This window comes from Chelmon rostratus, chromosome 18 (assembly GCF_017976325.1).
Source record: "Chelmon rostratus isolate fCheRos1 chromosome 18, fCheRos1.pri, whole genome shotgun sequence".
Classification (NCBI taxonomy): Eukaryota; Metazoa; Chordata; class Actinopteri; order Chaetodontiformes; family Chaetodontidae; genus Chelmon; species Chelmon rostratus.
Genome location: NC_055675.1, coordinates 828,652 through 850,013, shown reverse-complemented (window position 1 = coordinate 850,013; position 21,362 = coordinate 828,652). Strand labels below are relative to the sequence as shown.

The window sequence follows — 21,362 nt, the reverse complement described above, 5'->3', positions numbered from 1 at the left end:
GAGGCTGATATGGGACTTCCTGGTTAGACAGTGCATTTCAAAAGAATCGGAAAACGTAATTTCTCAGATTCAAACCAATACGTTTGGACAATACGCAATCTAACGTTAGTGATCGATTTTCAACGTCCTTTCGACTGTGTTATTTCGCAGGGAGGGGTTTGTCTAACCTTACTGGCATTTAATATTTTGCTAGTAACGTTAAGCTAACGTTAACGTCAGGACTGCTGTGCTCTAGCCATGTCCGCTTCGGCTGGATGCTCCCCGGCAGGCCACAGCTCGGGCCTCGGCCCTGGTATGTCTATGTTTCGCTGGCTGGAAGTGCTGGAGAAAGAATTTGACAAGGCCTTCGTGGACGTGGATCTGCTGCTCGGAGAAATAGACCCAGATCAAGTTGATATTACGTATGAGGGTCGGCAGAAGATGACCAGCCTCAGCTCCTGTTTTGCTCAGCTCTGTCACAAAACCCAGACGGTTTTCCAACTCAACCATAAACTAGAGGTTAGTAAGTGATGTACGATGTACGGAAAATGTTACACATAAAAGTTTCATGTAAGTGAGGGTTGTTATCATTCTGACCCTCCTGCCCAGATCGAAAAGTGGCACTTGTTCCATGTACCTTTAGTACATAAGGTTAGCACTTCTCACCGACATGTCCATTTTTACTGACATGTTTCCACTGATTAGGATTTGCCGTTGCTGTGTGTAACTTAAATGATAGACAGAGACTGTTACCGTCCACCGGCACATCCCGACGGTGCGCTACTGTCACGGAAGATCATATGGCCATCCTCAGTGGTATGCCACTGTTTGACGGACGTGAAAACGTTATGTCATAGTTATTAAACTGCCACATACACCTATACACCTGCACATCACTGTTCCTTACTGGCACACTGTGCACAGACTGTATAAACGCCATGCCACTGACAGATACTGTAAAACTAGTAACCAGTACCATAACATTATACTTGAAGGCAGCTCCTCGCTTTTGGCAGCTGTCATTGATGTGGTAAACATATTGAGTACCGTAGCTGGCTGTGCAGTGTGTGCCTCCCATGTAGTGACATTCGGGTCACAGCTCCACTACTGAAGGTATTTCTGTAATCCTCAAACTATCTGGATGGATTGAAAGTCTGTCACTATGAAAGTAAAGTTTTATCCCTGTCTCCCATGGTTTCCTGTCCAGAGAGAGAGACTTAGGCCACCTCTAATACAAAATAGAGGGGAAAAAAACTGTAAACTCACAACTCGGTGACAAATTATGCCATGTTCAGGGCTGTACTGTGGGACAAGGTGATTTTCCCATATCACACATTCTGAAAACTTGTTTTTGTGGCTGGCATAAAGTGGAAACCAAGGTGCTTTGTCTGGAAGTAAAGTCTTCACTGCTGATGATGACAGAGTGGATTCTCTTTATGCTTCAGTCCATCCATGACCCATTATCTATACCGCTTATCTTTATGAGGACAGGTTGCCATTTAATCACAGGGCTGACTCAGTTCACACCTATATGTCTTTGGACTGTGTGAGGAAGCTGGAGTGCCTGCAGGAAAACTCACGCAGGGACAGGGAGATTTTTAGTTGCTAGACCTTGTTCAAACCCAGAACCGTTGCTGTGCAGTGACAGTACTAATTGCACTGTGCCACCATACTCATCTTTCATCATCAGCAGAAGTGATAACAGAGAGGCTGCTGAACCGAATGCCCTGGCAGGAGGAATGCTCAGTAGACAGCTATTGAGAATCCCCGATCTGACACCAAATCCATTCACAATAATTACACATACTGTAGATGCACAAAATACATGAAAGCAGCCAATCAGCCATGATCAATAACAAACACCTGACACGTCTGTCATCAGTCATGTTATCATCAAGTGTTATTGACAGAATATTTCTTCAGCCACACTGACCAGGGTGGCAGAGTTGTGCACACATTTAAAATTACACAAAGGATATTACATTTCAGTTTTATTTTATACATTTCTTATATCTTTTTCTTGCAGCATGACAAATACTAATGTTGAAACTTGGATCTCGACGCTGAATTTGAACACTGAGACTTTGACACTACATTTTAGGCCTCATGGCAGAAAGAGATTAGTTGTCATGTTGCAAGTGTGAGTGAAAAATAATTTTTCTGCATTCACCAATTTTCCCGTACTTAGAAGTTGTTCTTAGGTATGAACAAAATTAATGAGCAGTCCACACCTGTCGTAGATGTCAGGAAAATTTGCTTTTCTGCAAAGGGCAAAACACTCTGATCTGAAGTCATAATGCTGTGAAGGTGTCTTGTGGACGGACTTTTGTTGTCAGCAAACAGGACGTTATTTTTTATTCCGTGTTGCCTGCCAAAATAGACCGTGTGTATGCTTAAGATCTAATAAACGTCTTTAAATATGATATAGAAACTAACAACGATGAAACGTAACTAAGAAAGCCTCCGTGCCAAATTAGCATTCTGGTCACCACATCATCATCATGGTTTGCCATCATGGTGTGCCATTTTGCCGTTTCACAGCAGTTTCAAGGTTTTTAGTTGCTGGTTCTTGATTCCCTCACTTCAACAGCTACCTCAGGCTCTTTGTGCAGCCCACTGTCATCCTATGTTGCATCCAACAGTGTAACATCTCCTGCTGTAGGCTATATTATTCCGTCTAATATCCCTGTCCCACTACTGTGTCCCATAGCAGCCATGGACTGCTTTGCTTCAGATAGATGTTATTTTGCATCATGTTAAATCACTCCTTCTTTATTTCTGTCATGGTTCAGGTCCTTGGTGATTTCCAACAACAAGACATGGCGTTCTCCCGTGTGAAAATATTTACAATTATTTTTAGTCTTTGCCTTGTATTTCAATTTTAGTGCCGTAAATTATACTTAGAATTAAATCTCACAAACATTGTACCTCATACAAGAAAATAAGGAAGAGAGCCCCCCCCCCCCCCCTTGTGTGATCTGAAGAGCTTCTATAAGAGTGAATTTCTCCATTGTGAGATTGGATTCTGTAATTTTTGATGCTTCTGTATCAGCGATAGCTGTGGCTCGAGGAAATTTCTTCACAATCAGCACAGACGCCCAACTGGAGCTACGTTGGTTGTGTTTTGACTCCTGGGAATCTATCGCACAACTGTGGCTGAAATTGACCTTTGCATACTTCTTTGTTTCTTTGCCTCCATTCATCCACTTCAGGCTCAGCTGGTGGACCTGCGCTCTGAGCTGACAGAGGCTAAGGCTGAGCGGGCAGCGGTAGAAAGAGAGGTCCACGACCAGCTCCTGCAGCTTCATGCTCTCCAGCTGCAGCTTCATGCCAAGCAAGGCCAGGCTGAGGACTCTGACTCTATCAAAGACAGACTGGTAGGTAGGAGGTGGAGAAGCTGTCCACAACCTTCAGACTGAATAATTAAAATGTTTATTTTTATTTTGTTTTGCCGTTATTTGGTAGAGACAGTTAGTTGAGGTCAGTGGTTGACCTGGGGACATTGCAGCTATATTGTATGCATTTTAGCAGCTTGGTTACTGGACGACCCAGGGCAAACTAAGTTAAACAAAATATAAGCACGATATATTTGACTCAACATTTGAACAGGGCGGTTTTTGTGGTCAGAAGGATCAAAAATCATACCCATAATGTTTATCTGGTGAGCTTGCCTGGTATTCAATGAACTCCAGGAATAAGGCGTTTGCTAATGAGGGAATGGTTGGGTCTCTGTCGATAAAGAGTTTGGTCTGTACCTGCTCTATATGGAAAGTCTCCTGTGACAACTTTGGTTGTGATTTGGCGCCATATAAATAAAATTGTATTGAATTGAATTCATCATTTGGTTCTACTTCTTCTTGAAGATGATGTTTTTGGCAATGTCCTGTGGCCTTGTGAGCCGCCCATCATAATCAGTGTGATGCATAGATGTTGTTTAATACCAACTTCATCAAAGTGTGATGTTAGAAAGCTGAGGCAAATGTGTGTGAGAGAGGTCTGTTAATCTCATCCAGAGGAGGAAGAGCACCTGCACACTAAACAGTGTTTCCCATTGAATTTTGTGATAATTTGGTGGGTCCTCTAGGGGGGGCAATGGTGGTGACCCAACAAAAGAGTCACACCCGCAAAGGTTAACACAAAATCCACCAGAGCATACATTTGTACCAATAAAGAAATGAAACAAAAGTGGCTAATTACCATCCATTTGTGAGTTGCAATGGGTGGTGTGAACAAAGGGCCGGGACATAAGAAAAATGGCCACCATTTCTCTGCACTTTGGCATCTCACATAATAATCACGTATTGCTTAAAGGCATGAAAATGCATTACACTTTATTTACCACCAACAATGAAATGTATTCTGAAGCATGCATTATTATAGATCCATCGGTTTGTACTTCACTTTACTTCATACATACAATGATAGCTTATCATACTGGATGGACTATTTTGGCATGCTTTGAGTCCTCACTCCAGTTTATTGCTAAGGTGTGTATCGATGAGTATAGGTAGTCAAAATGTATTATTAGCCCCATTAGTCAGTCTGCAGTTTATAGCTAGTCAAGAGCATCCATAAGACACTGGAAGTTATGATTCATGATAAGTCACATCTACAATGTTTTTTGACTGTGTGTCTACAACTAACTCTTAAAACATGAAACTTCCGGCAGCTGGGACTGATGCATTTAGTGGCTTACTGCAGGGTGTTCATGGATGATTATTGAAAATAATGTAAATAATTTAGCTTTAGTCATTAAATGAGACACACACAAATGCACTTCCTTCCCTTATTGAAATTGTCATTATTGGATTACAAAAGGCATTCGGTGTTAGGGATGGACATTTCAGTCAAAAGCTATTCGGCCATTCTTTAAACCTGCTCCATTCACATGTGCACAGTACACAGTAGCAAGTGTAGTATAAGTACTGCGTTTTGGACAGCGCCCAAAATGATGTTTTGTACACAAGATGAAAATAGACCTGAAACCTAAAACTACATGGATGTATGCAGAAACATGCAAAAAGTGGCCGTTACAGAGCTAGTGCCAGCTGCTCTTGCTTTGCTGCTCTTTACTCTGGCTTTCCTATTGCTTCCATTGCTTTCAGTTACCCTCATTCCAAAAAGTTGGGGCACTGCGTAAGAGGTAAATGAAAAACAAGATGCAATGACTTCCAAATCCTGTTCGACACATATTCAGTTGAATACAGGGCAAAGACATCTTGATCTCTGATCTCTGAAAGATGTTTTGCAAAATGTAAACACTGATGTAAAGTGTCTGTAATGTAAGCTTCAAACTACAGGTACTTTCACCTCACCTGTACTCACCTGAAGTATTTTACTACATTTATTGACGGCAAACTTGATGTACTGTCATATTAGACTGCAGTTCAATGTTTAACACTTCATGGTTCTCATACACGCGAACCAAATACGTTTAAACTCTCATTTTCAATTCAGTTCATTTTCAGTTCAGTCGCTGACATGTAATACCAATAAGCATTAGTGTTGTTAAAAGAAAAGGTGACGTAGCACAGTGGTAAACATGCTCTTTTCCCAACTTTTTTTCAGTCTCTACAACAGATTCATCACATTCAGAATGAGGGCATGTTGACAAAAAAACAAAAAAGTTGATCAGTTTGAACATTAAATCGTGTCTTTGTACTGTGTTAAAGTAGGTCGAAAAGGATTTGAAAATCATTGATATATCATCAATCATCAATACACAGAGCCCCAACCTGTTTGGAATCGGGTGTTGTTTTTGAATATATCTACCACTTTGTTTTAACTGCTTCACTCAATCATGATCTCTGTTGCCTGAAATTAGTTTCTCTAATTTACTTCTTTCTGTTCTTCCTCTGTCCCTTTTCCCCTAAAGCCTGCTCCAACATTGGAAGAGATGGTAAGTGTGTGTATGAGTGTGTTTTGCAGATTTTAGAATAAGTTGTTTGGATTGAATATAGATTGCATAGCTACACTTGACACAACTTGTGATTTGGTGATGCTTAGGCTGGACTGGACAGGACTGGGACATGAATTATAGGCATCTTCCTCCTTAATAACACATCCAAGAATTCAGTGAGGCCATCCCATCACTCACACAAATTCGTGCCGAGGTTGAGATCAGCTTTGTTGGTTTACTTTATTTTCACATGAACTACATCATTGAAATGATGGCAGAGCAAAAAAAAAAACAAATGTAAATTTAATAGATTTTGTACATTTTAGTATGAAATTTCCTTTTTGTGTATCCCCTGCTGAGTTGCAGTGGAAGGAATCATTCATTTTAATGAATTACATCACAGAGAATAACACCGAGTGCAAATTATAAATGCCTCAAAAGTTCATGTTGACACTTGGACATTCTTGTCCATGCCTGCAGGGCATGACCCAGAGCTGCATTTCTTTTTTGTTGTCACTTATTCTGCAGAATATTCGGTAGCTGCATCGCTGGTTAGACTTGTATGACTGGGGGTCCCACACTGCCTTGCAAAGCGATTTGCTTACGTCACATAGAAAAGTAATCGGGGTGAACTTTGCAGCGCGCCACTTTCTGTCTCTAGCTCTGGCTCCTTCTTCTGCTGCTTCTGTTATTTTGCCATGCAGTTACAAAACAAGATTATGATTATTTTTGCCATTAGGGTACAGTCTTGTTTATCAGAATCGCAGAGATATAGGGGGGGCTTTGTTTCATCTGCTAGGCATGCTACAGCAACATGACAGTGACTCTTTCCATTTCCAGTTGATTTACAATTACTAATCAGCCACAGATGCTGGCATGGAGCTCATCAGCATTTCCAATGTGGTCAAGTGGGTATGAATTGTTTTTGAAGATCATAACAGAGCGCTGAAAATCCACTAGCTTTTCATTAGAGTCTGAAGGCAAACGCTGCTCCAGACTTGTTCTGCAGAGAAGGACAGTCCATTCTCCCACATCATTCTCTTGCACCAGCCAAGGCTAGTTTTGAATTTGGTCGTAGGAGTATTCAGCTGCTGAGCAATTTCCAATGCTTTCAGCTGCATAACAGCTCTAGCAATAGACATTATTATGTTTCCCTCATCTCACATTCACATGCTCATACACTCTCCCTTCAGCGAGTGTCTTCCCTTCAGTATACTTGATACATTTTCCCATGTGGCATCATATAATTGTGTTTTGTGGTGTGATATGAACTTTATTTTGTGGCTCCAGTTCTGTCGTCATGAAAAATTCACAAACCAAGTTCTTGCATATATGTAAAACTCTGTATCTTATTGTTGGCGGCCTTTCTATGAGTTTCACGTGTAGTGAAAATAGGCAGCCAGACAGGGTTGTGTGGGTTGTGCAGTTGAAGGTGTGTGGGAAGTACAATGTGACGTAGCACCTAAAGAGCCTTACCTTACTGTAGACCTTACTGCTGCTGAGAGCTCATCATATGAAAAAAATGTTCCTGAGCTTGATGTGGGAGACTGGGGAACAGATAGTGGTAAAATCTTTTTCTGTGAGCTGTCTAGATGGCAAGGCCTAAGTGTGTGTATATTGTGCCAATTAAAACTAGTCATGTTGGGACTCTCTGTGACAGCTAAGCAGCTCCCACAGATTACCCAAGTCTTGTTTTTTTCACCATTAGATGAGAATCCTCTGCTGGTCAGAGACGATGCACAGCCTGCTGGCTCTGCTGTAGAGTATCTATGTTGCATCTAGTTGTTGTTATGGGCACAATAAAAGAAAGTTGTATCCACAGAGATGTTGATTTGGACTTTTGTGAATTAACCTAAAGTAGACAGAATTCCTCTATAACAGATGTTTCACTTGTTTCTGGTGCCTCCTCTGCCTCACTTGGGTGGCAAGCTAGCAGCCCACATCTTCATGTGCATCATTTCCAGACACAGCATGCTGTCAAAGGCTGCTGCACTGTACACACCACCACCACCAAACAGCCAATTTGTGACCAGCTGGTGAACTCTGTGGAGCATTTAGCAGATCAACAGTCAGGTATTTTTCTCCGGAGTTCCTGAAGACCAAAAATGGACCTACATTAACACAAAAAAGTGCCTTAATTGTAATTAATTAAATGCAGATAAATGGGGCCTGACTAGGGCTAAATACAGAACATTGACATCTTGGTATTGTTGCCAAATCTGTCCTTTCCTGCTGAAAATAACTGATACCCCAGGACGTGTGTGTCTGTGCCCTGTGTGTTCATGTTTTGAAGACAGTTGTCTGAACTGAAAATGCTTTCTCAAGCTCTTATTAACGTTACCGCACAACTCTGAAAGCCAAATACTGACCTTGAAAATTCAGTTATTACAGTAAAATCAACTTTTCAGCTGCAGCTATTTCTTCCGATTACTTTTCCTAGTTCAATCATGGAAAAACATTTAAGCCTAAAGTAAGTGTAAATGATTAATCTTCTCATTTGATTTTCACTTATCCTGCTAGAACTAATAATGTATGAATTGAAATTTCACAGCATAGATATTGGTAAGATTAAAACATACACTTATGCATATACACTATATTGATGAATTGTATTTGGCTGGCAGACATTGTGTTGTTTGCGTTATGTTCACATGTGATGTGTCTGTTCCAGGAACAGGAGCTTGAGGCCAGCAAGAAGGAGAAATTAGCAGAGGCAAGGCTGGAGACAGAAGTGAGACTGTATAAGAAAGAAAATGAGGCCCTTCGTCGGCACATGGCAGTACTGCAGGCCGAAGTGTACGGAGCCAGACTTGCTGCCAAATACTTGGACAAAGAACTGGCTGGCAGGTAAGGAGATGAAACTCACAACACCTTTTAGATCAAAGTTGAGAGTTTGCAAAGAAAACATTATGTTATGTTGCAACTGATGATACTGTTGACGAGCGATATAATAACCAGGGGGGGGATCATGTACGCAAATGCAAGTGTACTCACTTTCAGAAAAAAGTCAAACAATAATAATACTAATAACAACTTTATTTAGTTTGCACCTTTCAAAACTAGCATTAAAAGTGTCTCACAACCAAGGACAAAAAAAGAACAGTCATATACACATTCAGTCACTGAGTAAAAATAACAGCTAAAAGTAAACATCGAAAAAGCCAAATGATGAAAATAAGTTTTGTGAGACGATATTAAAGAGGACAGTGAATAATCCTCGGATAAGCTTTTCCAAAGGATTGGTAATGGCACGCTTCCCTTTCAGAACAGTTTGTTGGACAGTATAGTCCACCTGTCCAGTGCTGACTACCTTACCTTCACAGCCCACACACAGTGCACACACAGGTAGGGCCGATTCAAAGGAAACAGTTTGTTTGCAGATTGAAAGCGTGTTTTAGTTGAGACATAATCTCTCTCTCTTTGTCCCTTCAACACTCAAACAAGCATTGATACCCTGATAATTAAAATATTTAGGCTCTAGTAGTGTATGTGTAATGTGTATTGATTGATTGATTCAACCTTCATTGAGATTCTTGGAGAAATCGTTGAAATTATGCTGCGATTACACCATGGAAAATACAAATATATAAATCAACACGCAAAATCAGTTAGAATAGTTACAGGTAGACAATAGATGGTTATTAAATGCATTTTTGAAGTGTCCAAGAGGTTTGAAAGTATTCAGTTTAAGGTCACATTGCAAAGGATTCCATGAATCAGATGCACTAATACTTCAAACATTCCTTCCAAGTTCAGTCCCGTCAAGAGGTTCCTGAAGAACCAGCCAGTCACTGGAGCGAGTTAAAAAAGGATCAGGGTTCCAATGTAACATAGATATGATGTATGATGGTCATTTTCCAACCAGGGCTTCACAGATAAACAGAAACCAAAGCTTATTGTGTCTCTCAGGGAGGGAAAACCAGCCCACCTTATCATAGAGGATACAGTGGGGAGTATTGTAGCTATTACTAGTAATCAAACTGAGGGCTGAGTGGTAAACAGAATCTAAGGGCCTGAGTGTCGATGCAGCAGCGTGTTTCTAAATTATAATAATAAAATAAATTGAAAAGTTGATAAAATCTAAAGACGGCTGGTTTTATTTCTGTATAAAAAGCAAATCTATGGTGCATGGTAGTCCTTACACACAGACTACTATCACATAAGTAATTCTGAAACCAGCTGCAAGCATCCCTATCAAAGCCAGTAATGAGCAATCCTTACAGACTGGTGAACTGTATCAAATACTTTGCTAAATGTGAAATCTATGAATATACACAATGTTTTCTGTTGTCTAAACCAGTAATCGTGTCGTTGGATGCTAATCTCACAGCTGAGGGGGTGCAGTGATTGGTCTGAAACCAGACTGATGTGGACTTTGGATAGAATGGTCTGTGAGGAATGATTTCTGCTGGTTACTCACTAATAATTTTGAAATTGGCCGATGTTTAGATTGTCATTAAGATTGTTAATATCACCATAGGGACCATCTGGGTTTGCAAACAGTGGGGATTATGCCAGATGAGATAGAAAGGTAGGATATATGTGTGATGTGTTCCTTAATAAGAGGGGCAGACAGTCTGAAGAAGGCATCCAAGTTGTCCTCACTGGCTTTACTTCCTGATATGGATGGCCTGCAGGGAGAAGCTGAATAGAGAACAGAGACTCTGGGTTAGCAGTATGCACACAATCCTTCACTGTGGAAGCTGTCCCAATATGTCTATCCTCAAGTGAATGGCCAGTGGCAGTAAAGCGTTTATTAATATCTGAACAGATATGATTGGTTTCTGACACTAAGTAACCATGAAGTCTGAGACCTGAGGGAGGAGGAGTAGTGTCTTCATTCTTTTTGACTGCCTGCCACAAGTCCAAATAAGAATGTGTAATAAAGTCCAGCCTTAACTGCAACTGTGCACTTGTTTCTTTGGTGTCTAAAAGAGGTCCAGTGAGTGTGAGCCCATGTATGTCCAGCTAGTGACCTCAAAGACAACTGATAAGTTAGGAGAATACCAAAGATTTACCTTATTTTTTATTCTTTGTTTTTAAATGGTGCGTGTTTATTAGCAATTAACAAGGAAGGACTTCCTGAGGTGATCCAGAGCTAGTTTGACATCTGGAATAAGAAAGGTGTGGCGAATATCACTACTAAATAGCTCATGTAAATAGACTTCGTGAAAAAGCTCTAAAATCTCTTTTGGTGATGCTCAAGACTGTTTTTTTTTTTTTTTCAGTTTTGTGTTTTTAACACAGGCTGTCGGGCAATGATGAAGTACACCAGAGACAGCAATTTTATCTTTTCTATTGTAGAGGATTAAATCTAGGGCTAGGGGTAGGGTGCGATCTTTAAAAAGTTTATTTGTCCGAGGGATGCGTGGATGGGGGCCTCATTGCACCTTATATTGTCAGAGATTAACCCTACAATATCAGAGTCCGCATGTGAAACTTGTACATGTACATGTTCAGATGATCCGGTTTTTGAGGTTGGCGTGGGCTACTAATATTTAGATGAAGGAATCCCAAACCATTCCTGGATTTAAGCAGTGAGGATTATTAAATGAACTTTGGGTGTTTGCAAGGATGGACTTACTCATGGGAGAGAGCTCAACATTAAATTGAATTAATAGCATTTACTCTACACCGTGTAGATTTTCTATGGACCATGTTACCAGGCTGGGCAGGTGGAACATGAGAATTAAGGTTAGACAGTCTGTTGGTAATATGGATAGGAAAAGGGATAGCAGCACTATGAGCCCTCCACAAGGGGAGCTTAGTGACATCAGAGCGTGCATGTCTGTTTTTAGTGGGCAGGTTCACAGCAAGCATGCAACTACCTAACGTCTTTGGGTGAGGATGAAAAGAAGGAAGAATATGTTCAAATGTAAATGAAACCAATGGCATGGATACTGCAGACAGACTGGAGCCAGGTGTGAAGACTAAGGATCCTGCTAAAACATGCAACTCCACGACCTAGTGTGGGCATCAGACCTGAGATGAAAGGATTTCTTGAAAAATGAAAAGAACTGCCTGAAATCTGAATTGACAGCGGTCTTTTGGTTTGTCTTCCAGGGTGCAGCAGATCCAGTTACTGGGCCGTGACATGAAAGGACCAGCACACGACAAGCTGTGGAACCAACTGGAGGCAGAGATTCATCTTCACCGTCATAAGACTGTCATTAGGGCGTGTAGAGGTCGGAATGATTCGAAGAAACCTCTTCCCTCTCCTGTGGGGCATGTGAGTTTAAAACTGTAAAGCAGTTCAAACTGTTGATACCCTGTAGTTGTGCTTCCAAGTTGAATGCGTTAATGTTATTACAGGACCCAGACATGTTGAAGAAAACCCAGGGAGTAGGTCCTATCAGGAAGGTGGTGCTAGTCAAAGATGATCATGAAGGGCTGGGGATCTCCATCACAGTAAGAAATCAGCCGTTTTTTGTTTTGTTTTGTTTTTCCTTTCTCAAAGTGGCTTTCTCAGATCTTCTTTTAATGGTGTTGTTCCCTGAATGGCACAGCTCTTCACCCGCAGTGGACAAAGATATTAATGAAGAGAAATGATCAGCTTCAAAGTTTGTTTATCTGGTCTTGACCAAAAAGTAACACTAGCTGCATAATGAGATTACAGGAAGTGGATAGCAGCAGCCTGTAATGTGTGGTCCAGGTTGTTAGTGGGATTGGAGGTAACGGGTAGTAGCCGGTAGGATTTGTGCCTATTCAAAGCTGCAAAGCTTCTGTGTTTCTCTGCAGCCAGAGTCCTTTACCAGATGAGTCATCTCTCGTGTGTCTGTTCTCATCAGGGAGGGAAGGAGCACGGTGTTCCCATTCTAATTTCAGAGATCCATCCAAGTCAGCCTGCAGACAGATGTGGAGGTCTGCATGTCGGAGATGCCATCCTTGCCGTCAACAGCATCAATCTGCGAGATGCCAAACACAAGGAGGCAGTCACAATTTTGTCCCAACAGGTAACACAGACTTGCACACACACAAGCACACTACACCCCGCTGTTTGTCTGAAAGTGCTCATTCCCGGTGTCCCTGTCAGCGAGGACAGATAGAGTTCGAGGTGGTGTATGTGGCCCCAGAGGTGGACAGCGATGATGAGAATGTGGAGTATGAAGACGACAGTGGCCATCACTACCGACTCTACCTGGACGAACTGGACGACAGCAGCACAGCGCCACCAATCAACAGCTCGGCATCACTGCAGGGTGAGATTTCAAAACTTGTTTTGACCAGTAACAACATGCTCAGAGAAAAAGGTCATACAGAATACTTAAATGTATGAAATACAAATGTTCTTCTTATTTGGAAAGCTTAACAGAGCTTGTGTTGCTTCCAATATACATTGAGTTTGGGTTTGTCAAACTCTGACAACAGCGGTGGCACGTACAAAGTTAGTATGAGCTATAGTCAGAATGGCCTCATATGAGGGGACTGAGGGGACTTCCAGTGGTATGGATCTATTTGGTCAGGATTTGATGAAATTGTCAAGTCATTTGCTTTTTAAATCAACCAATTAGTAAACTTGAATTCATACAGACTGACACATTGTCATCCTATATCATCAGTGCTATGGAGCTGATGTGATGTGTATATTTATGTTCTGTGGTGGCACAAAGAGCTCAAATTAACTAACAGACATCTTAAACTACAGACATCTTGTACAATCAAATTACCAAGGATTACTGTGGAATTGCTTTGTCACACATTTTTAGTAGACTTAATGAACTGCATAGGCACACAGAGCACAACCAAAGCAGAGCATAGCAGCTGCTTTTGATAAGAGAAAATCCCCACCCTCATGCCTATGTGTAACCAAATGATTTACATGTACAGTGCATGGCAAGCAGATAGCATGTTATTAGGCTGCTTGCTGAAGTTCACAGTCAGCAGATGGATTTACTTGTAGTTTAGCTAGCTTTATTCTGTTCTCACGGAATACTGTGGTTGGTCTGTTTGCTTCAGACCCTCCTCTTCCCACCAGTTTGTTTTAACCAAACCCACAGGTGAGGCGTGAAAACACCTGTAGGAGCTCAGTTCACAACGAGTAAATGCATGTACAGTTGAGAATTCTTAGGGTGATTGTTTTTGCCAGGTCTGACATTAAGTGACACTTGGCAATAATAAGACATAAATGCTGGGGCTTTAGACAAACTGAGACATTCATTCATACAGTGTCATGGAGCCATTCCCCCTCCCCTCTCCAGCTACTGATTAAAACAAGTGTAGACATCACACAACTCTGATGTCATTATTTGAGATGCTATCTGCTGGATACAAAACAGCATATTACTTATTGTACATCTCAATCTGTGTCCTCCCTGCAGCACTTGAGAAGATGTCCCTGAGCAATGGACCAGAGAATGGAGGAGACACTGGGATCTCCAGTGAGACACCTTCAGATGAAACCCTTTCAAAGCCTCCTGAGACTGACTGCTCCTCCTAGAGGCTCAGCCAAGCCATTCACATTTGAAGAGATAACAGGACGATTGTTAGGGAGATGCCTCTCAAAGAACTCAATCAAAGAATTCTACGACAAGCCTAGGGACAAGGGAAAATGAACAGAAACAGTTTTCCCTTCTTCCTCTTGGTGTTCTGGGGTGGTGGGATTCGGGGGTTTAGCCTGGGCATGTGGCAATGATTGGGGCTAAAAGTACATGTAGAGGAGGGAGTGTTACTGAACAGTGTGTGACTTTTTTGTGATATTTTATTAAGATCCTACTGGGAGTTGACAGGACAGCAAAATGAAGTAGATGTTACCAAGCTGTCGTGGAGGCACAGTGACATCAGGGAGGAAGAGGTTACTCAGCTTTGAAATGTCTGTCAGGGGCTGCTTTTGGAAAGAGAGTATTTCACTTCTGTTTGTATAGTTCTTCATCTGGTCTTGACAACACTATGACAAGACTCTATTGTCCTACAGGGACCCCGGGAGAGGCCGGGAAAATGTTTTACAATACGATAATAAATTGCTCAACAACCATTTCAGATGTAAATGATCATTGTAGTAAGCAAGACCGAGGCCGTTCATACTCTTTCAGGAGATGTTCAGTAAATATATCAATCAATTCAGAAACCCTGTGAAATAAATATCAAATGAAAAAATGCTGTGAAATCTTGCTTGTTATCACAATCCACTTCAGACTTTTTTGAAATGCATTTAAAAACGAAGCAGGGCAGACAGGGACTGTATACAGTCAGTTGAATGTATCCAGGGTCTAAAGAGGAACAATGGGCAACATTTCTTTGGAGATGTTCATACTGAGCAGAGTAAAAGTACTTGAAAAGCTGCTGGTTCTGGCTCTGAAGTTTGACCTTTTGAATCTTTGTCTGTATTTACAGTATCCATTAAATGTAGTACATTTAAACACTTAATAAACCAACAGTCTTATTAGTATTCCAAATAGAAATGTGCAATAGAGGGCTTTCAGGTGATGTGATTTAACCTCTGGTGGCTGCTCTTGCTCTTTGACAAGAGAAGCTGTGAAACCAATCAGTGTAACTGCATCCCAATCCAGGGGGTTCCCTCTCTGAAGTCATCCTTTCAAGACAGCATAAAAGTTTGTCAAGTACTGTTCCAAAGGCGCCTCCCAATCCCATCCAGAACTGCGGCCTTCTTTTCTCCAACCTTTCAGGGCATGAGCAGTGTCCTTTAACACCCTAGTAGTATCCCAAATCCCAGTTATTAATGGCGTGGTCACGGTGTCCTTGTCGAGGCATAAAGCTCTTGAGAGTCTGCTTTTAGCAAAACAATCAAACAATGATTATACCTTATGTCCGTTTTAGGCTGAAGGGAAGTTTTCCCTCCAGATATTTTTAAGTGTAAATACAAAAAACTGCATGTTATAACATCTAATGACTAAAACTGCAAATTCTCTCCCAAGTCCTTTAGGACATTTCCGTGACTTTACTTGTAATTCCAGTGTATGACCTCAAAACTCTGTCCTGATATCATATCCTGTTAATAAGATGGTGACTGTAGGGTAGATGTTCCATTGACCATACATTTTTAACCTTGTTCCATCACTAACATATGTTGGCATGTCACTGTATGTTCATAATATACAGGGGTGGGCACAATAACACTTATATGATGTAATGTCATTGAATACAATCATTCATAATGCTGGGGTCCTTCTGATCTGTGTGTTACTGTATACTGTTTTTGTCACTTGTCATTACACTCAGTTGTATCAGGTATTTTGTCAGGAACACCACACAGTATAATGCAGTAAAATAGAAACAAACCACATACTCTAAACTGAGTAGAGAGTTGAGTCAGCTGCTCCCTGACAAAGGATGCAAAGATATTCAGTTGAATACATAATTGTGCCCAACTCTTGTATCTGTTGTCACCACTGCTACAGTACCTGCTAGTGTTTTGGCCTAAAGGAACACCGGTTAGGTGAACCCTTGGAATGCCATGACTCCATGACCTTACAGCATTCACATCCTGTTTCTTTACTGACTGTCTGTTATTTTTTTTCTTTGGCCCTTGTTTGTGTCTTTAAACTCGTTTCACACAATACGATGTGCATCTTTATAGGTAATGTTTTGAAGTTAAACATTTTATTTAGCCTTGAAATAAAGTTTGGTTTCGATTTTGATTTATTTACAATACATTTGCAGTACTTTGCCTTTTTTAAATGTCTCCAGTGCCTTAAAACTCACCTCTGAGTTTAAAAAATAAATTCTAACTAGACTTGCAATCAGGTATGCAATTTGGATCTGGGGGCTAATTGGCCCAAGGTGATCTGAGAACTATCACCATCACTGAAAAGGGCTTTGACAAACATTTTACAAAAGGGCAGAATCGGATGCATTCAGACAGCGATCCAGGATGTGATCCAGCCTGGAAAAATTGCTAACAATATCAAATCAGATTTGTATAAAAATCCAGTTTGTAGAAATGGAATATAATATTCCTAGTTTTGTTTTCATTAATATTTAATCAGCCAGACATATGACTTGCTGTGTTTTCTATTACAATGAGCTCTATATCTACAGAGCGAGCAGGTCCTCTTCCACAGAGTCTGCCTGTTGCACCGCCATGATCACTACAGTTTGCAGTGTTACACTTGCTCTAGAGAAAGCCTCCAATGGGCCACCGTAGGTTCTTCTACACTCTTAAAAGGGGAGGATAAGATGAGAGGTATTCAGTTGGTTGCAATCTGCAACCTCATCACTAGATGCCATTAAATCCTACACACTGGAGCTTTAAATCAAGTTCATCATGAAATGCATAAAAAATTATAAGTATGTTTAACTGAGCATGAGCATGAAAGTCTGGAGCCCCATGCTTGGGCCTCAAACCACTGAACAAGAATGTGCAAGCTCATAAACACTCCACTAGAGAGCAGCATACCAGACCACAATGGAAAAATAGGAAACATAATGGTATTATTCACCAGATTGACAGTGCTTGAGAACATCCTGCATGTGCACTTGAGTCTGATGGAATGTAAATGAATTATTTTTAAGTCAGGAAGATTTTTTAATCACATATTTGGAAACTGACACAGCCACACCTGATGGATGTGCACAGCAAATATAGGGGGAAAAAAAGTATTGCAGTGTGTCCCATTGGATCCCCATCGAACTCTACATCCTGAATCTGTAACTCATACTGGATGTGCATGCCCTGTTACATTTGAAAAAGTATTTATTTAAATATGACACTGTATAAACAAAGGGCAACATCACATGGCTGGTGAGTAACCAGTGTGTGAAGAAGGTGGTAGTTTCATCTTTTTCCAGACAATCTTTTGACACCAATTGTGTCACACTTAAAAAAAAAAACACAGACTAGTATGTAGAAGTGGATTCCCCTTTGTTGTGCTGTTGTGTTCACTGACACATGTGCACTTGGACGGAGACTGTGATTGTCAGTGATGCTATGCTCCCTAAGACTGTGCACAGAGGGACTGTGAGTGAGTGAGTGTGGCTTACTAAGTGGCACTGCGCCTGTTCTACACTCTGCTGGAACAACCTACAACACTGAGGAGGTCATGGATAACATGCTCAAACAGCTAATAAGACAAGTTACTGCCGATGGAAACTTGGATAAAGCTTTGACAGTTGCATGCCAGGTGACATTTGTTACGTAAGATTAGCCTAAACAACAGTTTTAGGACAAGCTGTTAAAAATCTAGGCACAGCAGATCGAGAGGTAAAACATTGTTTCAGAATGTGCACATCTACAAAATATGAGGATTCATTTCCACACTTATGCCAATGACTGCACACACAATTGTGTAAAAAAAGGATTTAAGAGATCCATGGCAACTTTTTAAATGTTCTGTGAGTATGTGTAAAAAAACAAAAACTCTACATAGATCAGTCTATCATTGTTGCACATATTGAACCCTCAAATATCAATACTGGAAACTGTTTCAAAAGTCCAGTATCATTGTGGCTGTTATTTTATTTCCGGCTCTTTGTATATGCATAACATAAGTGTTTTGAAATCACACTTTTAATATCTCTCTGACAAGGAGCTGAATTACAAGGTCCACCTTTATAAGGACCAGGTGATAACACCATAACATACAGTGAATGCATCTCACACTTCATATTTGATAATGTCTTCTTTTTATGTTGCATTAATTCACAATACATGAAACTGATGCAGACTGACTCCAATACAACAATGAATTTATTATTTTGATACTATAAAAGTACCAATGAAAGAGGCCTTGGTTTCTACCCTCAGACTACATTTTGGCCTCATCCTGGCTGAAGGACAGGTCGTCCTGCTCTCTACACAGGATGGGGGGGGGGGGGGGCAGAGGAGGTGGAGCAGATGACACCACAGCAGAGTGTAGGAGGCTCAGCACCGGGGGTCACAGGAGGTGCTGGAGTCTGAACCACAGTGGAGTTTTTGTCTGGGCTGTGCTGTTCAGCAGCAGCAGCAGCAGTAGAGGCTGGTTCCGGACTGGGTTCTGGCTGTTCCTCTGTTTCCTCCAGGCCAATGTTGGAAGGCGGTTCAGCACAGGTTGACCTGCTCATCCTGTGCTACAGGTATGACAGGCAGATCGTCAGAGTGGGGCTGAACAGCTGGGGGAGCTGAAGCCACAGCAGGGTCTCGTCTCAGGACAGGTGTTGGCTGTTCCTTTGGTTCTTTCAGACTACTGTTGAACCCATGGTGGGTGGGAGTGTGGGCAGGAGGTCCAGCACTGGATTTCAGAGGAGCTGAGGAGCCAGATACTCTTTGTCTGAAAGGTATGGTGTCCTCTTCCATACAAGGCTCCTCATCGTCAGTGGGGCTGGTTATGGGTATGTGGAAGGAGGTGTTTGGAGGAAGCAACCAGAAGCCCTGCAGGACTTTCGGAACCCCCTACATCACCACCTCTTGTGGGCGGAGCAGTTTGGAGTTGGGGGTGTCCTGATGCTGCTCTGTCGGGCTCCTGGCATACAACTGAGCCTGGCTGATGATCTTGAGATGTCTCTGTGGCTGCAGTCATTCAAAGTTATCAGAACCTGAACTGATGATAAATGTGTGTCTAATATGACTTACTGAATGTTAGGGGGGACTCTGGGGAGCTGAGCATCCTTCTGCTTAAACCTAACAACCTGCATCATCTTGCTGGTGTTCACCTCCCACATCTGAAACAAAGAGTGAGTAAGATGAGCAGATTTAACTTATTTACAGAATAATGTTCCCCTCTTCCTCATTACAAACAGGTTAATGTGAAATGAAAGCGATCGTGAACTTACCTGAGACATAGGAGCCGATGTGCCAGCAGGTCTGCAGAGCCTGCTCATATATGTGTGTGTCAAGCAACACCTGTGAAGGAAATAATGACAATGTTGATTAGTAGCTGTTATTCAGAGGTTTAACTCCACATGAAAATGTTTACAGTCTGACTCCAGAAAAATAAAAGAGTCTCACATATATTATCCAGTGGCATATCAAATTTTCAAACATTTTTTCAGTTCAATGAATGAACTGTGAGTACTCAAACACAATTGATCACAATTGATTGATCCTTCAGACACAACTGAGCAGATTGTGTTCAGGTTGGAGAGTGTGTGGAGTCAGTGTTCTGTCTCCTGGAGTCAGGAACCTGAGATTAACACAACAGCGACAAATAACAAGTCAGTCAATTAGCAACAGTAGAAATTTAAGATTTATTTATTGAAGTAGTCACATTGGGATTAAGATGTACTTTACAAGAGAGTTCTGAGAAAAGAAAACATATATGTAACATCATAACAAGACACACAAAGCAGTCATCACACACACACACACTCACGCACGCACGCACGCACGCATGCACACACACACCATGCCTCGTTGAAAGTGATGTGGAAATATTACAGGTCCGATAAGATTGCTTATCACTTATTGACCAGGGTGCTTACTCAGGTGAACATAAAGGGGTGCATGTCTGAAAGGGGCTATAATGACCCATTCTTGTCCATTTTAAAAGTGGCCATGTAGAACAGACAGTAACAGCAGCTCTGTGCTGCTCCCTCTGTTTAGCCACTGCCACAGCCTGAAGAGCAAACTGAGCCTGATCAAGAGTCAGAACCAGCACCACGGTGAGGTCAGGAGGCTGGAACGCAGCACACACTCCATGTGTCCTTGTCTGCTGATTTGACTCTGCTCTCTTCTAGAATGCCTCTTCCTCTAAAGACAAGAGGAACTGACCATAAAGTAGGGAAGCAAATTAACCTGAGAAAATAAGATAACGCACCACAAAACAATGTATCAGGATAACATTTGAATTCAGTTGTTAGTTTGTGAAAACAGGCTCAAAGTCCTAAAAGAGATTCATTAGGACTGGTAAAGTGAAATGGATTTCTATTCAGAAAAAACCTGAAGCTCAGAATAGTTGAAAAGTAACTACAATTGTAATTGTCATGTACTTCCAAGCACCAATAAGGATTAAGCAACATCTGAATCACAATGTGATAACAGGTGGTGGGTTTCCATCAATAAAATCTGATCAAATCACACCCACACAGTCCTGATGGTACACATTAGCTGAGTTTTTGTCAAACCCTTAAAGGACAATATCGAGAGATTTTTTTTACCTAACTGTTGCCAATTTAGTCATTAATATTTGAGTGATTAACTCATTACACTTTATGTCATCACAATCAAAAAGGAGCAATGAGAATTGTAAGCAAAAGCAATTATGAAGAACCAACAAACTCATTCTTTATCAGATTAAAATCATTATCCATCCATCCACAATGACACCGCCCGGGAGGCTCAAGGTCAGCTTGTGGTGGAGGCTAGTGGTGGAGTGAGGAGCAGCAGGTCCTGAAGGCATCTTCAAAACAGTGCCTGAAATAAGCTAAGTAAAATAAATAAGACAGAGAGCAAGAGAATGAGAAGAGGGAGCCAACAGCGAGAGCTAGAGAGAGGTCAGAGAAAGAGAAAAGGGGAATCTGCTCTGACAGGAATCTCACTCAGCAATTGCCTCTGAGTTACTGCAAGTTTTTTTTCCTCGTCTTCTTCATTGTACTCTAATTCCAGAGAAATTTA

At 41.3% G+C, this 21,362-nt stretch overlaps 1 protein-coding gene across 2 annotated transcripts; it reads left to right on the top strand.

Moving 5' to 3' along the window:
• gopc (golgi-associated PDZ and coiled-coil motif containing) lies at positions 1-16,486 on the top strand. 2 transcript variants are annotated; one of them, XM_041958545.1, is made up of 9 exons: positions 1-498; positions 3,192-3,356; positions 5,855-5,878; positions 8,550-8,725; positions 11,942-12,107; positions 12,191-12,286; positions 12,667-12,831; positions 12,912-13,077; positions 14,197-16,486. In XM_041958545.1, the coding sequence occupies exons 1-9, from the start codon at positions 238-240 to the stop codon at positions 14,313-14,315; spliced, it is 1,338 nt and encodes a 445-aa protein (XP_041814479.1). In that variant the 5' UTR covers positions 1-237; the 3' UTR covers positions 14,316-16,486. The 2 variants fall into 2 exon arrangements, with proteins under 2 accessions (XP_041814479.1, XP_041814480.1); XM_041958546.1 differs by lacking the exon at positions 5,855-5,878.
• The last annotated feature ends 4,876 nt before the right edge of the window (positions 16,487-21,362 follow it).

Excerpts from the sequence above, each read along its gene's own strand:
- gopc (XM_041958545.1), top strand. The coding sequence starts at position 238 with ATGTCCGCTTCGGCTGGATGCTCCCCGGCAGGCCACAGCTCGGGCCTC. Across the intron at positions 8,726-11,941 it reads GACAAAGAACTGGCTGGCAG|GGTGCAGCAGATCCAGTTAC; the intron begins GTAAGGAGATGA and ends TTTGTCTTCCAG. Across the intron at positions 13,078-14,196 it reads CAGCTCGGCATCACTGCAGG|CACTTGAGAAGATGTCCCTG; the intron begins GTGAGATTTCAA and ends TCCTCCCTGCAG.